Raw genomic sequence first — 19,643 nt, forward strand, 5'->3', positions numbered from 1 at the left:
AGGAGCTCAAACTCCGTGTTTCTCAGCGACAGGCCAGAAACCTGACTGATCTAGAGAAGATCTGTGTGGAGGTGGGCCAAAATCCCTCCTGCAGTGTGTGCAAACCTGGTGAAAAACTACAGGAAACGTTTGACCTCTGTAATTGCAAACAAAGGCTACTGTACCAAATATTAACATTGATTTTCTCAGGTGTTCAAATACTTATTTGCAGCTGTATCATACAAATAAATAGTTAAAAAAATCATACATTGTGATTTCTGGATTTTTTTTTATTTTTTTAGATTGTCTCTCACAGTGGACATGCACCTACGATGACAATTTCAGACCCCTCCATGATTTCTAAGTGGGAGAACTTGCAAAATAGCAGGGTGTTCAAATACTTATTTTCCTCACTGTATCTATCTATCTATCTACTACACCATATTGCCAAATGTATTGGGTCATCCCCTTCTAATGAACTGGTTTGACTACTTTAGTAATATGAGTACAAATCTTAATGTTTAAGCATATAATGATATTCTAGAGAATTGTGTGCTTCTAATGTAAAGCAACGGTTTGGACAGGACCCTTTTCTATACTAACATGACAGTGCCTCGTCTGTGTATAAAGCAAGGTTCAAAAAGAAATGATTGATTTAGTCAGTGTGGAAGAACTTGACTGGTCTGCAGAAAGCCAAGTCCTAATCCCAGCTGAACACCGCTGATGTGACTTTAAATGCAGACCTTGAGCCTAAAACTCATCACCAAACACCAATGATTTATACATCTGTGTACAGTCATTTTAGACACTTCCAAAACTGTGACAACAAAGATGGAAACATATTTCCATCTTTGTTGCCACAGTTTTGGAAGTGCCTTCTGTTCTAAAGAAGGGGGTGTGCCAATACTTTTGTCCACATAGTGTATGTACAAGTTAGGTGATTTGGCTCAAGGTCTGCTCAATGTTTAAACATTAAGATTTGTACTCATGGAAATTGCTAAAGTAGTCAAACCTACTCATCAGAAGGGGGTGTCCCAATACTTTTGGCAATATAGTGCATCTATCTATCTATCTACCTGCGTGCGTGCGTATAGCAATATTATGACACTGTCTTTCATCAATAATATTTAAGGTTTTTAAGTGTATTGCAAGATATATTATTAAAAGTGGCAATAATAACTGGCAAATTCACTGGCAGTAAAAGGAAACTTTGTTTTCAATAATTTTTTATGTACATAATAGGTAAACAATTCTACAGGTTCTGTGATTCAAATTAAATATTAAATTACTGATGGACAAACATTTTTCATTCATTCATACAGGCTGAGTGAATGAATACAATGAAACATGGTGCTGAAAACACAATAAAGGCTTGGCAACGATCAGCATAAGGCGCAAAGGAGAACGCAACTGCCTCCAAAAAAAATACAAACAACAGAAAGCAAGATAGACAGAATGGGTGAAGAAACTACAGCAGTTTCTATAGCAGCCTCTCTGTAACAAATACCCCTTAGTTCCACTGTACATATATTAAATAAAACCATCCTTTATATACTTAAACCATTCATCAAAATTAAAAAAACCTTTCATTAGACAATTGATCCCAAATAATATAGCACCTATATGTGACTATAGTACAAACTAGATGAATAAAAGTGTTTAGGTCAAGCTTAGAAGCCATTATGATCCTAACAAGGACATAGCGCATGATTGGCCCTCGGTCTTTAAGTCTGTAACTGATTGGTTCCTGGTCTTCGAGCTCATTCAGTAGGTGCGGCGAGTGGTGTAGTCCAGTACCATGCTGGCGGCACCCAGCAGCGCAGGATCCTCGAGCTCCGACACCATGACCTTGGTCCCTTGTGCCGAGAGGAGAGCGCGCTGGCTGATCACCTGACGAACGGGATTCTCATAGTGTGCCGCCAGAACACCAGACAGGATCACCAGAGACGGGTTGATCATGTGCAGGATGTTCACGATGCCCAAACCCAGGGCAGTTCCCGCTGTTAGGGAACAGAAGAGAGGCTGTCAGTGCTTTTCTTCAGTGCAAATCTGCTCAGAATAATGTATTTACTTGAATGTGCATCTTACCGGTGTGAAGAACACTCTCGGCTTTGGAGTTGCCAAGGTGAGCAGCGTTGATGAGATGAATAGCATTCACCTGTTCTTTGTTATTCACGGTTATTCCTTCCACCAACAGCAAGTCCTCTGTCATTAAATGTGAAAGAAACATGTAATTACATTTACTTTAACTTGGTAACATTTGTTATGCACAACTCTTCTATTACAAATCCAAACTTAGGACGTTACTATTATTTACTGATTCTGAATGAAACCATAAAATCAAGTCCCAGTGTTCATTAATTTCAGAAAAGCTTTGAAACAACTAATTTCAAACTAGAAATTAAATGTTGCTAACAAAATTAGCAACTATATTGCTAACTATTTTGAACCCGTTTCATGGGACAATGTTCTTAAATTATTTAACAAATTTACATTAACTACTGTATACAGCATGATTAATTTTAAAACAAAAAAGTATTTAATGTTATTTAAAAAAGATGTTAAAAAAATGACGACACTCTCAGAGTAATGGTAGTAAATCGCCATTATTTCCAGTCCTCAAAGTAGCAAAAGCCGAAAAAAAAAGAATAACAGGGATTTCTGGGAACAAATATGATTCAGCTTAATCAGTGATTTTTTTGTTTTGTTTTTTTGTTATGTTAACTAGTTCTTTCAAATGACAGAAATTTTTTTAACACATTACACTACACGAAGGTTCTATCATGTTACTTCTAAACTTCTACAGCATGTATTAATCTTTGTTCATTTCAGTATTTACAAATACATTATTTGTATTTAATTAATATACTATAATATTAAAATATATAATTCAATAATATACTATATTAAATTATTTATATATAAATATGTGTATATGTATATAAAAATGAACAGTTCTATTTTTATTGGAAAAATGTACTGTTTATTGTTGGATAACGCATTAATGGGACCTTATTGTAAACCATAAATTCACTGTCACTAAAATAAATGAACAAGATATCCATCAAACGTTGAGACACTATCACACTACAGAAAAATAGTAGGTGTCACTCCTTTTACGCCACGTTGTTGGCTAGCATTCAGTGTGATTATTCTGTCATATCAGGGCTTGGTCTGTTTTTGTCTTTAAAGAATGAATAGATAAAGGCTGGAGGAGAAATATGAGGCTTGAGGATGAAAGTAATACGAGTTGGACAAATAAAAACAATAGTGAGGGTTTAAATCACTGTTAACTGTGACGTTTTACAGGAATTCAAACCAGTTTAGTTGTTCACTATCAACTGAAAAAGAAATACTTGAAAAGCTGAAGCATTTTGCAACAGAGTGGGCGAGGCTGATGAGCGTGTTTTAATCTAACTGTTAACTGTCTCACCGTCATGGAGTCTCTTGGCTTCTCTCTGCAGGGCGAGACCTGATGAGTAGGCCTCTATGCAGCCGTGGCTGCCACACATGCACTCTGGTCCTTCCAATGAGACCACGATGTGTCCCAGTTCTGCCGCGCAAAACGTGTTGCCATGGATCAGTTCATTATGCTGGATTATACCACCTCCGATTCCTGCACAAGTAAACACAAGGCAAATCTAATTACAGGCAGAGTCACAGAAGTCAAATATAAGTAACAATTATATCAATTTTAGTCTTTATTTATGCAGGGACATGGCATTAGAAATCTGTTTGATCATGTATTTTCATTTACACACACACACACATGTACATGCATGTTTACATACATACACACACACACACACACACACACACACATGTACATGCATGTTTACATACATACATACATACATACATACATACATACATACATCTTTTTCTGGGAATGAACCAAAAAACATTGAAAAATACAATTTTTTTCTATAACTACAATGGTATTTTCAATGTTTTTTGGTTCATTCCCAGAAAAAGATGTAATTATTGCCCTATGACCTACTATGGACATAATAGGAATATAGTCACAATATTTGTGTGTAATGCAAAATAATGGTTCAGAAGTCTTTAAAAAAAAATTCATAACTGATATGGTAAAATCTAAGCAATCAAGCATAAAACTTAGTTAAAAATATACACTAATGTCAAAAGATAGGTGCAATTTTTTAATTGATTTTGAAAAGTATTTTATGGTCACCCAGGCTGCATTTACTTGATCAAAAAACATTAAAAACAACAACAATCTGAAATATTATTACAATTTAATATAGCTGTTTTCTTTTGTAATTTTATTCAAATGTAATTTATTCCTGTGACGGTAAAGCTGAATTTTCAGCATCATTACTCCAGTCTTCAGTGTCACATGATCCTTCAGAAATCATTCTGGATTAGGATTCTTTGATTAATAGAAAGTTCAACAGCATTTAATCCAAATAGAAATATTTTGTAGTATTATAACTGTATACTCTCACTTTTGATCAAATTAATACATTCTTGCTGAATAGAAGTATGAATTAAACAAAAAAAAATTGAATGGCTAAGTATATAAAAATATACACATTTACATTATTAATATTATGTATAAAATTATCATAATATAATTATATTATTATATATAACATATCATTTACATAAAGAGATTTCAGCTATAACCTTTCCAAATGGAAAAAAAAAAAAAATCTTGCATAATTAGGATTGTTTCTTGAGAATTACCCTGCAAAGGTCAAATAAGATTGCAGGAACCTAATTAACCAGTGTTATCAGTCTGTCAGCTTTCTGTCAGGTCTCATTCTTTGCATTATCAAACAAAGGGAAAGCCTGCAACCCCTAGCAACTAACATTAAAGGATATAATAAAGGGAACGGACCGGTTCCAGTGATAATGGTGACAAAGTTCTCCACGCCTTTCCCATGACCAAACTTCCTCTCAGCAAGGGCGGCGCAATTGCCGTCATTATCGACCCACACGGGGAGATGAAGTGCACTAGAAAGAGGTGTACGGATGTCCACCGAACTCCACTCGTTTATTAGCTTAGTAGAGTGGAGGACTATCCCATCTTGTGGGTTCACACGCCCCCCTGTGCTCACACCTGAAAGGAATGGACAGTGAATGAGTGATTGAATTTACAGACACATATTAAAAGACCTGGGACAAACGCAGACATACCGACACCCAGGATTCTGCAGTTGAGGTGAACGGCGTCAGCCATGGCCTGTTTACACATGGTCAGTATCAGCTCGATCCTCTCCTCAAACGTCTTAGGATTCAACTGGATATATTTCTTAACCACTTTACCCTGAAACACAAGCAGACATTTACAAGATGAAATCTTCATTATAAAATATTTTACACCTAATTTCATGTCTAAGGAAATATAAATAACAAACAAAGAAAAATGAAGCAACAAAGGCAACCAACTATTAAACCATCACCTGAAATTCTGCAGGAAAAATTACATAGTAAATTACTTCACCTTCAATTTCTTAGCTCAATCACATTCCGCAAGATACACTACCATTCAAAAAATTGGGATTAGTCAGAAAGTCTCTTTTTTTCCGAAATAAATTAATATTTTTAGCAAGGATGCATTAAATTGACAGTAAAGTGACAGTAAAGGGATTTACGGTACAACATTTTTTTTATTTCAGATTTTCTATTCATGAAATAAAAAAAAAAAAGTATCACACAAAATTAAGCAGCACAACTGATAATATTAATAATGATTATTTAAAACTATTTTCTTGATAATAAAAAATGTTTCTTGAGCACCAAATCAGCATATTAGAAGAATCATGTAACACTAAAGCTGAAAATTCAGCTTTGCCATCACAGGAATAAATTATATTTTTTTAAATATATTAAAATCCAAAAAGGTTATTTTAAATTTTAATAACATGTCAAAATATGACATTTTTGTATTTTTGATCAAATAAATGCAACCTTGGTGAGCATGAGAGACTTTTATAGACTCCATACTTTTGAACAGTAAATTTTATGCATGCAAATAAAAAAAATAAATAAAAAACAGCATAATAATAATAATCTGTCCTTGCTATAACAGATGGAATTATTGTTTGCTTTTATAATGTTGATTTGATCACTTGTCATGAACTTGTACCTCTCCATCACTCTGGCTGGAAGTATGGACCTTGTGAAAGTTATACACCTAAACCAATAAAACACTTCGTCAAATTGCAGAAAGTAGACATTTAAATATGGAACAGACTTTATCATTTTAGTCTGCTTGAGCACCAGTATGAGGTTTATAATGTTTATGAAATAACAGGTGAATATATACAAGCCAAAACGATTCATTGGCTGATATTTGGCCATTTGCAGATTATCCAATATAAATGAATATTTTCTGTTTTAAAATATTTTTAGTGTAATATTGTAAAATACAGAAATCTGAAATAAGTGTGTCTAAATCCAGCATTTATTGCCAAATATTTAATTAAACTAATATAATTAAACCAATTACATTTAATGGCGAGTCTGTCAGTCTGCGGTCCAAGAAACTGCACTATTCACACACACAAAGAGCTGATTACACAACCCTTCTAATCAAACCTGCCACTGTTTGTTTTACAGTCAGACTTGTGTGTGTCACATGAATGAAATATTTACATAAGTGCTGCATATCCTGCTGCATAAAACTGGCACACATCCTATCATAAGCAAACACAGCTGTACTAAGAACCGAACGTAGAGCATATCCCACATCTTCTAAAAGATGAACTGGATCTGAACACCTGACTCCAGAGCTCTGCATACCTTCATACTGACAATGGCGACACGAAGGTTGGTGCCCCCCAGGTCTACAGCAAGGGCACTTTGCGTTTCCAAAATGTGGTCGATATCTTGAGAGATGCACTCCTTTACCGGTGGGAAACAGAACTTTTTCTGTAGTGGCTCAGAAAGGTCAATGGACTGCATGAACTTCAAGATGCGCTGGACCGCATTTCCATCACCGTAGATCTTGGAGCTAGTATACAGAGCCAGAGCATACAGGACATGTTCAGGGTCTGAGTTTACGGTTATGTTACATTTGAGTCATCTAAAAATGGCCAAAAATGAGCCTATTTATTTAACTATAATAATATAATAACTTAACGATTCCCATAAATACAAATATGCTATTGTTTGATAAATCAGTTTGCCTGATATCAGTTTATGAATCAATTGGACTAGAGTTGTTATTGTCAACTAAAACTATTAGATACTGTTAAATATAAACATTAATTGAAATATAATTATAATTAAATTAAAAGCAAACTTAAAAAAAGAAAATTACACGCCTTAAATGTGTTGCCTTGACAAGTGAAATAAAAGAAGTTGAAGTTCTAAAATTACTAAATTGCAAACTAAATTAGTACTAATTACTAACTAAAATGGATAAATAAAAAAATAAATAGAAATAACAAAATTACTAAAACTTAAAATAAAATTAAACTCACAACTGAAAATACTCAAATAAATTTATTACCAAATGTATTTATTTTTATTAAAATATTAATGATAAATAATAAAATAAATATAAAATATATTTATATAAATATAAAAATGTAAGATATATTAAAAATAAAAATTTGCCACAGGTATATATATAAAAATTAATAAAAATTAATTACCAGGGGTAGCGTTTTCCAAACTGCAGCTCCAGGGCATGGTATATTTTATTATGTGTGTCTGCATCTCGCACATGTAGAACATTTTCCCCTATTGCCAAAATAACATGAATTGGTAAACCTGATCCATCAAGACTCATACTAAAGATTTAAACACTCAGTTAAACAATAAGCAGTCCAAGCCTTTTCAGAAGAGCAAACATGCCATGCTGATTTCAAGGATCCAAATCAATTACTGTACATTCTGAATGGAAATGAACACTATGTAAAAAGTACAGAATAGTGATCATTCATATTCATAACTAATCTCACCTGTTTCTCGGCCCGTCTGGCGAGTCCCCAGGTTAATGACAGGTGTTCCGAACGCTCCGGCCTCACGAACTCCACAGCTGCTGTTCCCGATCATGCAGCCGGCGTGTGCCACCAGCTGGATGAACTGATCGAACGGAACATGCTTCACCGCACGGAAGTTCGGATGCTGTTCGATTCCCTTCCGCCTCATCACACGAACCATCTCCTTACTGCCTACATGACACAAAACACAGAGCAATATGGGATTAATGGGGCGGAATTCTACTACACTTCAGTAGCAGGGAAGGATTCATAAGACTGTTTCAACTGGTACTGTCATTGCACACTGAGTCCGAAATTTTCATATGCGTTTTTTCCGTATTCGTCATCCTTTCCTATCAAAATGCTTGCTACGGATGCGAAAACGCAGAAAATCGAACTTGATACAATTTTTTTTAATGACGGACGAAAGTTTCAGAGGCAGTGTGTAAACTTGATTGACACAAAGTGAGGTCGTATTTATTTTTTGACGTGCGAAAATTTCGGACTCAGTGTGCAATGACCTTGTCTTGAAGTTTTTTGAACAATTAATCCAAATGTCTGGCTCATAAGAGTCACAATTACATTTTTTCAGAGTTTACATTTAATTCAAACTACAATTATGACATATTATATTGTGTGTTATTAACTAAAAATGCCAATTGAAATAAAGCTTAAATAAAATAAAAGAGAAATATTAGATGAAACAAACCAAATTACTAAAATCTAAACCAAATTTAAAATGAAAACAATACGAAAAAAGTAAATATAAAACATGGATAAATAATAAAATAGTCATACAATGGTAAATGTCTCATTACATTAGAAATGCCCTGACATTTGGGGTGGGTGAAATTACTACAAATTTATATCATAGTAATTGTAAAAATAGTTATTTTTGCAGTAACTTAAAAAAAAAAGCTAAACAACAGACAATATAATATATTAACTAAAATGAAAACTGAATATATAAAACAAAACCTAATTCAAAATATGAATAAATATTATAATAGCATATAATACAAAAATAACATTGATTATATTGTGTCTGCAATTCTTTCAGAATTTTTTCATTGAAGTTACAGCAAAAACAACTATATTTTAACAATTAACATAAAATTACACATACTGTGATAAAAATTTTAATTACGCCTCCCACTGCATCCTTTTGTTTCTGTAAATAGTTCTATTCCAATGGAAGAAACAGCAACTCTGCTTTGACTGCTGCCTCCAGTAGTGTCTAACTTTCATTAACACCAAACTCAAAACAAACTGCCAAACTGTTGTATCTGTTTCTAAAGCCCTTGTAAATTATCTCACACTGCTGATAAACCTCTGAGGGTCACACAAAGCCCTTCAATCTGAGAGAAACTGCAGCTATACTCAGGAAGCACAAGTGTGTATATAGTGTTTTCATTAACAAAAAGTGTGGGAAAAACTGAAAAAAATTAAATAAAACAAGAGAAAGAGCTGACCAGCATCAATATTTGGGAAGAGAACGAGAGTCCTCTTGTTGAAGGAGATGAGGGCATCCAGCATTAACTCATAGATCTTAATAGAATTCTTGATGTCTGTAGTAACAGGATGCTGCAGAGCTACAATATAGTCCTGTTCCTTCACATCATCCCCTGTTTAAGAAATAAATGAAATCACATATACATAAAAGACAGCATTAGAAGTTTTTAACAAAATTAATTGATTGATTGCATAGTCTTCATTGTTTATTTCTAGTAACTGCCATCTCCACCCATTCCTCTATAGTACATACCAAGCCACGACTTGATGATATCAGTATAATCGTCTCGTTGGTGGGCGGAAAGCAGCTTGTCGTATGACGGGCAGCCGGCCAATAAAATGCGAGAGTGGTCTTCGCACATAGAGATGAGGTGTCTCTCTGCCGAGCGCGTGCAGACGGCGTGGTAGTGTGCCAGTTTGGAGATGGCGTGACGAATGGAATCATCAATGGTGCCGCTCACTTCTCCACCTTCCAGGTGCAAAATGCGAATGTTCATTAGAGCCGCTGCCGTCGCCAAGGCCAGAGCGTCAAAACGGTCGCCATGAACGAGCAGAATGTCAGGGGCGAGACGCTGGAGCACGTCGGGAAGCTTCACGAGCGCGAGACCCACAGACTCCACCATAGCAGCTTCGTCCTCACCACGAACAATGGTGTGCAACTTAGAGCCAATATCAAACTCATCCTGTTCAATCATACGAAACGTGTTTCTGGGAAAGAGAGAAAGAAACTCATCATTAATTATGCCTTAGTGCTGCAATTAATGGTTATTTTGATCATTGATTAATCTGACAATTATTTATAAAAAAATTTTTTTTTTTTAACAATTTTACTCAAATTCATTTTAATCCATTATTAAAACTGTTATTGCACATCCTGTCAAACTAATTTGTTGTAAATTATTTTAATGATTATTATTGATTTTAGCGATTTGTTTTTGCAGGCCTACTTTGCATCAAAGAGCAAGAAAGATCCATCACAATTCAGTATGCAAATACATTTTAAAAAGACCAATTTGGATTCAGTACGCAAATATTACAACAACACCGTAGCTGTATGCTACAGTTCGAATGGTGAACATTTTCAGTCAATTTTCGAAAATGTATCTTTTTTTTTCTTTAGTATTTAGCATCAAAGACAGAAATGATGTAGAAAACAAAGTCTGAGTGGTAAGAGACAGGTTGTCCATTTACAGTACTTTGAAAAAGAGAGTCTTTGCTCCCTGTAGCTAATGTCAAGTTTACATGACCCAAGGAGGAGTCAAGACTGTTTTGGCTTCACTGATAAAAGACAATGGCTTCTAGCCACCATCAGCAGCCCACTGTGAGAGTCAAGCTCTCACCGTCAAGAGCTGCATTCCAACATTTCCATGGCAACAGAGAGAAATAGTGCTGATTCATGAAGCTCTCAAGCTCAGATGAAGATAGAGTTACTGGACCTGTGGCTTACCTCGCTGTTTATATTACTGCTATGATACGTTATCACCTAAATTACAGTCAATACAGATCTGTTTAAAGGAACAGTTCACCAATAAATGAAAATTCTATCATCATTTACTCACACTCATGTCACATTTCAAACCAGTAGGAATTGCTTTCTTCCATGGAACACACAAAAAAATAAAAAATAATAAATTTAAAAAATAAAATAAAATTTTGAAGAATGTCTCAACTGTTTGTCTGTAAATTGAAAACCAGTGGGGACCAAAACAACTTTGGATCACGCCAACTTTCAATGCACGGACAAAATACCTTCTTTTGTGTTCCATTGAAGAAACAAAAGCATTTCAGTTTTGGAACGACAAAACTAATTTACTTAAGAGTTATGATTGTCAGCTGCTCTGATATGCAATATTCCTTAAACAATTTAATGTATCAGTTAAACGACTTACAACTTAAAATTTATGATCAGCATAATCTAGCAGTCTTACCCGTAATCGTCAATGAGATGTGAACCCAGCACCACCACCTCCAGGTCAAAGATTTCAGCTTGAGACTTGATGCCGAACATGATGGGTGCGAGTTTAGAGTAGTCCGCTCTGTTACAGGTGGCCACGCACACACGTAGTCGTTCCGTCAACCTCTTCTCCGATCGCTCCATCTTCTGCTGTGCTTTCTGGGTCCTCAGATAGTAAAGTTCCTAAATGAGGAACATGATTATAAACGTATACAGTATTCTGAGAATGTATAAAGAAGAATGAATATGCAAATTTAGTCAAATACTACATAGGCAAATCATTAAAAGCAATAGTTTATTTAGTGCCATCCTTCCACTAGAACACATAGTCCCTGACATATAAACTAAAGTTAATAGATATTACTACAGTATATTGAATTTCAGCACAACTTTGAACCCTGCACTGACCAATCATCATCCAAGATTGGAACTTGATCTGTTCAATACACTACCGTGCAAAAGTTTGGAGTTTGTAATAATAATAATAATCAAATATATATATATATATATATATATATATATATATATATATATATATTTATTTATTTTAATACTTTAATTCAGAAAGGATGCAATTAATTGATCAAAAGTGACAGTAAAGACATTTATAATGTTACAAAAAATATCACAGTTCCTAAAATTATATTAAGCAACGCAACTGTAATTAGAATTGTTTCTTGAGCACCAAATCAGCATATGAAAATTATTTATGGAGGACCGTGCAACACTAAAGACTACAGTAAGGGCTGCTGTATTTTTGATTGAATAAATAAGTAAAGTAAGAGACTTTCAAAAAAAATTTTTTTTTTTTTAAACATACAAATTCCAAACCTTTGCTTGTATGCTTAAATAAAAGAAAAAACAATGAAAATACTATTGTAGAAATTGGGGTTTCCAAACTGAGAAGGATCATACTTACATGAGTATTCCTGACCTGAACACTCTGAGGCATGAAAACAGAATAAGAAAAGAAAAGAGGTATATTTTGCTGTCACTTCATAGAGGAATATAAAACTATACATCCATTATGAAAGTGACCTGCCTGAATACACAAACCTTTACTGCAGCACGCATTTCTAAGCGCTCTTTCAATGCCAAAGGACACCTTCAAATGCTTGTACCTTGTATTTGGACATTGACCATTTTAAAGGCTTCATACCTGTTTTAGAGGCATTAAGTAAACAACACAACTGGAAAGTAGCAGAAGCAAAGTACATGGAATATGGTGGCTACGGTTATGAGTGCCAAAGTCCCACTGCATTATAAAGAAATCACCAAACCTGCCAAAGACAAACTATATTTAACTGTAAATCCTGACACATTAAATAACAGTCAGAAAAAGTCTAGTCTAATTTTAACAGTTCACTGAATCGTTATAAAAAAAAAATATTTTTGATACATTAGGTATTATGGCTCACGTAGTATGACATTGAGAAATACGGGGCTCACACAAGGAAAAAACATCTCCATATTATTCAGAGCAAAAATATGCACCAAATCTGAGCAAAAATATGCAGTTGTGTGTAGATATTGACATTTATATAGCCAATTTCAAAAGAAGATGAAATTCTGATCATGTAACTCAATAATAATTTTATAGGCCCTCATAGTTAAGCAGACTACTTGCATAAAAGACTTAGAAGATATGGGAGATATGGAGTGACTTCTGATATTTATATTTAAATGCGTAGTTTTATGATGAAAGCTCTATATTTTGTATTGTGGGGCAAAACATACAATGAATTTCTCAAAAGCCTGTTGTATCATATTTGATTATTTTTCTAAAGATGAGTATGGATAATCCAGTACCACCTAAATTGCATCAGTCCAGTAAATGTTCATCTTAAAATATTACTAACAATATAAACTTTTTTTACTTTATAAAAATCAGTAAATATTTAACAACAAAAAGATATTTAGAGAAGACAAAAAAAAAAAAGAAAAAAAAAAAAAAGTATTATGCGATCCAAGGAGAATATAACTGTAGAGGCAAAAAAAAAGAGATATAGCTTTCAGCCATTCACACTCAAAAGAAAACTATCCCAAACATGGAGAAATGCCACAAGGGTGTGTCTTGGGGCCAATGCAAATATGTTCAAGTTTGTGGTTTGAGTCGTCTTCTTTCACAAAGCCAAAGATGACTGGAAAATCAGGTCACGTCAAATGTAAATTGTCACAACTAAATTCCATGACAAACCAGTTGCACCAGAGAGCTGAACCATTAATGAACTGGTACAAAGAATAATAGAGATGTCCTAGAAGTTTCATATTGGTCAAACCACACTTCCTCTAATTTAACAAGCAAAGTATTTTAAATATTAATAACATTTCAAAATGGAACAGCTTCATTAATGTTCATTACAACTTAATTACTAAATACTACTATTAACATAAAAATAAAATAAATTATGCCAAACTCCTTAATATAGCTCTTTTTTAAAGATTTTAGCATTTTTATTCTTCATTTGAATCTTAGGTTGGTTACACCAGCTTAACATTGTATCCCATAAAAACATTTAATTAATTTTAATTCAGCAATATTTATAAGAGAAGAAGTGTAAATCATATGTAAATCATTACAGTATGTTAAAAGCGCTGTACATTCATAATTCAATATGATGTGCCACTGAGAAATGTATAGTCGGTACAGCGGTAAGATAAATGTCACATTGATTTAATCAAGCTAGAAAACACAAACTAGTTAAACTGGACCAAATGAACATACAGAACAATGAATGAATGAAACGACGCAAAAGAATGAATGACCATTCTAGTGCCTTGTGTGTGCGTCAGAACAAATCTGTGTTTGCTGCCAAGGTCAGTTCAAATCAACGTAGTGTACCTTTGTAAAGTTTAAGGTTGTTAAGATTTTTTTCATATTTTTAAAATAATCTTTCACCAAGGCTCCATTTTATGATTTAAAAATGAAAAAACAGTAAGGCTAGGAAATATTATCACAAATTCATTTAACTGTTTTCTATTTTAATATATTTTATAATGTAATTTACTCCTGTGATGGCAAAACTGAATTTTCAGCAGCCATCACTCAATTTTCAGCACATATTTATTATTAATAATGCTGAAAACATTTTTTGTGGAAGCTGTTTTTTTACCCAGAAAATCTTACAGACCACAAACTTTCAATGTAAACGTGTAGTAATCTTAACCTGACAGGTTGTGCATGTAGGTTATTCACGCAGAAGAACCCTGTATTATGATGACTTATTCAAAGATTCACTTGCACGTGATTTAACTCTCGTGGTATGACATGAACAAGGTCTCAGACAGTACAGTGTCTGTGCTCTATAGCCAACAGATGTCTACAGAACATCTTCATCCTCCAAAAACGAGGTTACAATGGCATATGGCATAGTTTAAGGCAGTGATAGGCCTTTTGGGAAATCTTCATCACTCTCACACTTGTCCTACTATGTACTAGAGGGATTCTCGGGCACTGTCCATCTGTCCCGCCAGCCTCTGTGTTTGTCATCTACTCTACATAAAAATAAAACCCAGAAGTCATTAAATTAATACCATTCTGACTAAGTGTCCACATCAAGATACTGAGAAACCCACCATGTTTCCAGCTCACACACTCATCATCCCTGCTAAGAGGCATCACAAGACTCTAGCTGCACCCTAAACATTGCAAACGGGGTGGGGGGGGGGGGGGAAGAAGGCAGAAGGAACGAGGAAAAGCAAATGACAAAATGGCATCTGACTCACATGTGGGTTTCTAGCATGTCCTGGCATCATGGTGTGTGCAGTTTTCTTTTCTGCTGCTTTCTGAATCAAACAGGAGCACCTTTCAAGCTGCTCTCGCTCTATTCGGTGTCTCTGACAGCCATTAAAGCAAAAGAGAGGAGGACAACGGCCCCCTGCATGCTTCACACAAAGCAGCTCTGGCAGGACCGGCCCAGGGGGCGGGGACAAGACAGCTCTTGCGCACTGATTGGCTGTCTGGGGGAGAGGCGAACTGTGTCTCCGCCCCTGCATCCTCTCCACTACAGGAAGTTGTTTAAATTTTTAAGTGCTTAAAGGCGGGGAGAAGAGAAAGAATCAAATGTACACACAATAGATAGCAAGCAAGTGTACACAGAAACATCCTTCTTCGTAATAATCGACATTTTACTTCCTTTTAGCAGATGAATCAGAATCCTTTGTACAATCCAGCACATTGCTACAATTCCACAACACACTTTCAACATTAAATGCCTTAACAATTCTGATATATCACATTCTGTAGCTAAATGATAATATTTTTTGCACCTTCAAACTTATTGTCAGAGTGATTTTTAGCTTTATTTTTTAAACCAGCTAAAAATCAAAAAAGCATGTTGTTGTCTTTTTATATACAAATATTATAATCGAATAATTGAAATAAATTTCTAATTATAGTAATTATTAAATTTGATTATCTATTTTAAAATATACAATATTAATTATAATAAATATATTAAGTGTATATGTCAAATGTATTATACACACGTATTGAAATAACATTCTTAACATTTTTTGCATTTTCAAATTATAGCCACTTGAATTTATCATAAATTATTATTTTCATTTAACTACTTTGCAATGAAACAATTCAAAATCAACCAAATAGAAATAAATGACAGAAGCATTTTGTCCTAACCAGATGTGTTAATTTAATTCATTTAAATAAATTTTCATAAAATAAATAAAAATAGAATGATTAGCTAGATACAGTAACAGAAATCACAAACAAAAATACATAACTTTTTAGGGTGTTTTCTGTGGTATATTTGACCAAAGAACAGGTCTGAAAATATTAAGTAATACCATTTATTATAATATTTATTAATTAGTTAATATATATATATATATATATATATATATATATATATATATATATATATATATATATATATATATATATATATATATGCATGTGTTGAATGTTAATCTAATAATGATAATCTGACTTGCTGACAAACCTATGCTGATATGCAAAAACGGTAACTGACAACAACTCTTTTTTTTATTATTTCCTAATTATAACCAAACAAAGAAGAAAAATTTTTTTAACACAAATTGTCAACTGAACTGAGTCATTGTGCTCAAAAAAAGAGCCACGTCCTCAACACTCAGAGTAACAGAGCAGGTATGGCATGCTTCAGTATGTGACTGCATGAGCCTGCATTCGTTCTTTAGCCATGCATTTCCTTTTTATCTGGAAGGGTGTGTTGTGTGCCGAGCGTTAAACTTAGGTGTGGTGGACAAGGATCTGCGTCTGTTTGCATTTCAGCTTTTACATCCTAAAGCAGAATTTAAGCGTCACATCGACAGTGATATATCTGACATGATGTAGACAGAGAAGGTGCTGCGTCACAAAGTACTGATAACATAACAACTGCAAGAAATCATAGCCTATAAAGAAGCTTATAAGACATTTGTACTTCAAGCTGCCTACAACAAATCCTCCAAGGACCATCTTAATTATTTCCTTTTGACAGTTTAGACTGAATATCACTGACATCGATCCATGCCATATCAATCTTAGTGCTCCTTTATTTAGATGTAACAGCTCATTAAGGTACTATTTCCTATGAGTGTGAGTTTCAAATACTGCATACCCAGTCTTAGAAAAAGTTGAGTGAGGAAGAGATAAGCATAAAGACAACTTACAACGTGCTGATCAAGACCAGAGCTTTAACCTGAGGTGAGAGACGAGCCAAACAAAATACAATCAAGCATATGGAAATGAGCACATATTTGTCAGCAGACATCAGGGCAATCAAAACAAAAGGAAATAGTGCCATCTACTGGCAGAACCAGAGACAAGCACCTGATCACAATAGATTCTCAGTACAATAGTACTGGATCAAAGACAGAGCGTATGTTGCATAATACTGATTTCCTACCAGAAATCATATATTATATATATATATATATATATATATATATATATATATATATCTATAATAGAATTTACAATCTAGCATGTGTCCAAATGGAAAATTATAGTATTAGCCTCTTTACACACCAACCAAAATTGACTCTAAAAAACACCAGAAGATGCCAAGGGTCCCTGATCACCTGTGTGAACTAATGTGTCTATAATATAAGATGCCTGATTGTCCTAAAACATCTGATTGTCCTTGACGTGGCAAACCACATGTAACAATGTGCCCCGCCAGACACGTTCAAAAACAATTGAACATATCTTGGTGGGAGAGTGCAGAAACATATCACTGCAAGAAATTGCAAATCTGGTGCAGTCAAGAGGATGAGATGCACTGTAGTACTTAAAGCAGTAACTAGTAACTAAAGATACTTCAAGAGACCTACCTGCAAAGCTACAGAACTGTTAAAAGTGTAAAAATGCTGTCAAAAATAACGTCATTAATAGATTGTCTTTATCAATTAACTTCTATTAACTAAATTAAATCAACATTTGATGTGACATCCCTTTGCATTTAAAGCAGCTTTTGCCCTAGATGCACTTGCGCAGTTTTTCAGGTTTCTTGAAGCATCTTGGAGACAAGTTCTACTGGATTAAGTCTGTCTCAGATTAAGATCTCTGTGTGGAGCACTGGCAATTAATGGCAGGAAATGTAAACTGATATTTCATACTGATACACTACAGCAAAAGATAGAAATAACTGACTTAAAACCATTTTTAGCTGGTGAAAATACTGGTGTTCTGATCATTTTGGTCACCACTGTACAAAGTCTGAATATTTGTATCATCCTTACTTAAATGCTGACTACATTACTGAATAAAAACACTACAAAGTCAGATTAGCTGTGAAAATAAAGTTATTAATAAACGACAGATGTCGAGTCTAACTTAAAGTAAAGGTAACGTGGCGAAAACTTTCGCGTGTGCTTTTATACACACTGCTACTGGCCCAAGAAATGCTAGCAAGCTGTGTGTTAGCACATTACTTACGTTGACACGATTATCTGTAGTACATTCCCTTGCGTGATAACAGGTGTTATAGAATCGAATATAACGAACGCTGATAGATTTAATAAATTATCAACAGAGAGGCAGGTTAATCGGGTGTCAATGCGAAACGAGGACAGCGCTGTGAGAAGATTCTCTCTCTGTTTCTATTGGAGTAGCGGGCGGGTCACAGCTCACTGCTGCCACCCACTGACAGGAACTAGCACCAACTGTCGGTTTATTTATTTTTTTCAAAGCAAAACTATAAACAGAGGCGGACAAAGTACACAACTCCATTACTTGAGTGAAAGTACAGATACTCCTGGTCAAATATTACTCCATTACAAGTAAAAGTTGTAAAGATAGATTTTTACTTGAGTAAAAGTACAGAAGTAGCCTACTTGCTTTTAAAAGTAGCTACTGAAGTACCAAAAGTAAAAAAAAAAAAATTATGTCAATGCGCTGTTTTATTATTGTTGTACGTAATACTTGCAATACCGCTGAAGCAACTTACAATACATTACACCTACACTGCAAAAAAAAAAAAAAAGAAAAGTTGAGCCAACTTAAAATTTTAAGGCAACCAGCTTCAGCAGATTTTTGAGTTTTCTCAACTTGTCGTTTTAAGTTTATACAACAAAAATGTGAGAATCTCCCACAAAAATAAGTTGAGCAAACTCAAAAATCTATTGAAGCTGGTGAAAAAAAAAAAAAAAAAGAAATTTAAAGAGATAGTTCACCCAAAAATTAAAATTCTGTCATCGTTTACTCGCCCTCAAGTTGTTCCAAACCTGTATGAATGTATTTGTTCTGCTGAACACAAAGGAAGATATTCTGAAGAATGTGGGAAACAAAGCAGTTCTGGGGCACCATTGACTTCCATAGTATTTTTTTCCCTACTATGGAAGTCAATGGTGCCCCAAAACAGCCTGGTTACAAACTTTCTTCAAAATATCTTTCCTTTGTGTTCTGCAGAATGAAGACATTCATACAGGTTTGGAACAACTTGACAGTGAGTAAACAATGATAGAGTTTTCATTTTTGGGTGAACTATCCCTTTAAGTTCGCTCGACTTTTTTTTTTTTTTTTTTTACAGTGTACTGAATACACTGACTAGCTTGTAGTATCTTTGGAATAAAGAGCTTTTAGAATGTTAAAAACCTATGGGGGAAAAAAACTAAATAAACAAACAAAAAAAATATATATTATTTAATACCCACCCCCACAAAAGCAGGATGGTAGTGATCTCACACAGCTCTGGCAGTGTGTGCACACATCTATGTGTAGCCATTCATCCACATTTGAACAGAGTGGACAGTGAAAT

At 34.3% G+C, this 19,643-nt stretch overlaps 1 protein-coding gene across 8 annotated transcripts; it reads right to left on the minus strand.

Moving 5' to 3' along the window:
- Window positions 1-1,154: 1,154 nt before the first annotated feature.
- gne (glucosamine (UDP-N-acetyl)-2-epimerase/N-acetylmannosamine kinase) lies at window positions 1,155-18,520 on the minus strand. 8 transcript variants are annotated; one of them, XM_058786343.1, is made up of 16 exons: window positions 18,323-18,520; window positions 17,056-17,084; window positions 15,130-15,436; window positions 12,323-12,346; window positions 11,378-11,586; window positions 9,703-10,157; window positions 9,410-9,562; window positions 7,917-8,129; window positions 7,608-7,695; window positions 6,751-6,961; window positions 6,095-6,142; window positions 5,143-5,272; window positions 4,844-5,065; window positions 3,413-3,595; window positions 2,068-2,184; window positions 1,155-1,979 (listed from the first exon to the last, which is right to left on the minus strand). In XM_058786343.1, the coding sequence occupies exons 3-16, from the start codon at window positions 15,397-15,399 to the stop codon at window positions 1,744-1,746; spliced, it is 2,559 nt and encodes an 852-aa protein (XP_058642326.1). In that variant the 5' UTR covers window positions 15,400-15,436; window positions 17,056-17,084; window positions 18,323-18,520; the 3' UTR covers window positions 1,155-1,743. The 8 variants fall into 8 exon arrangements, with proteins under 8 accessions (XP_058642326.1, XP_058642370.1, XP_058642335.1 ...); XM_058786387.1 differs by lacking the exon at window positions 15,130-15,436; XM_058786352.1 differs by lacking the exon at window positions 12,323-12,346.
- Between the last annotated feature and the right edge of the window lie 1,123 nt (window positions 18,521-19,643).

Source organism: Onychostoma macrolepis, chromosome 01 (assembly GCF_012432095.1).
Source record: "Onychostoma macrolepis isolate SWU-2019 chromosome 01, ASM1243209v1, whole genome shotgun sequence".
In the NCBI taxonomy this organism is placed as follows: domain Eukaryota; kingdom Metazoa; phylum Chordata; class Actinopteri; order Cypriniformes; family Cyprinidae; genus Onychostoma; species Onychostoma macrolepis.

Excerpts from the sequence above, each read along its gene's own strand:
- gne (XM_058786343.1), bottom strand. The coding sequence starts at position 15,399 with ATGCAGGGGCGGAGACACAGTTCGCCTCTCCCCCAGACAGCCAATCAG. Across the intron at positions 11,587-12,322 it reads TTCAGGTCAGGAATACTCAT|GAACTTTACTATCTGAGGAC; the intron begins GTAAGTATGATC and ends TTCCTCATTTAG. Across the intron at positions 10,158-11,377 it reads CATCTCATTGACGATTACGG|AAACACGTTTCGTATGATTG; the intron begins GTAAGACTGCTA and ends TCTCTTTCCCAG.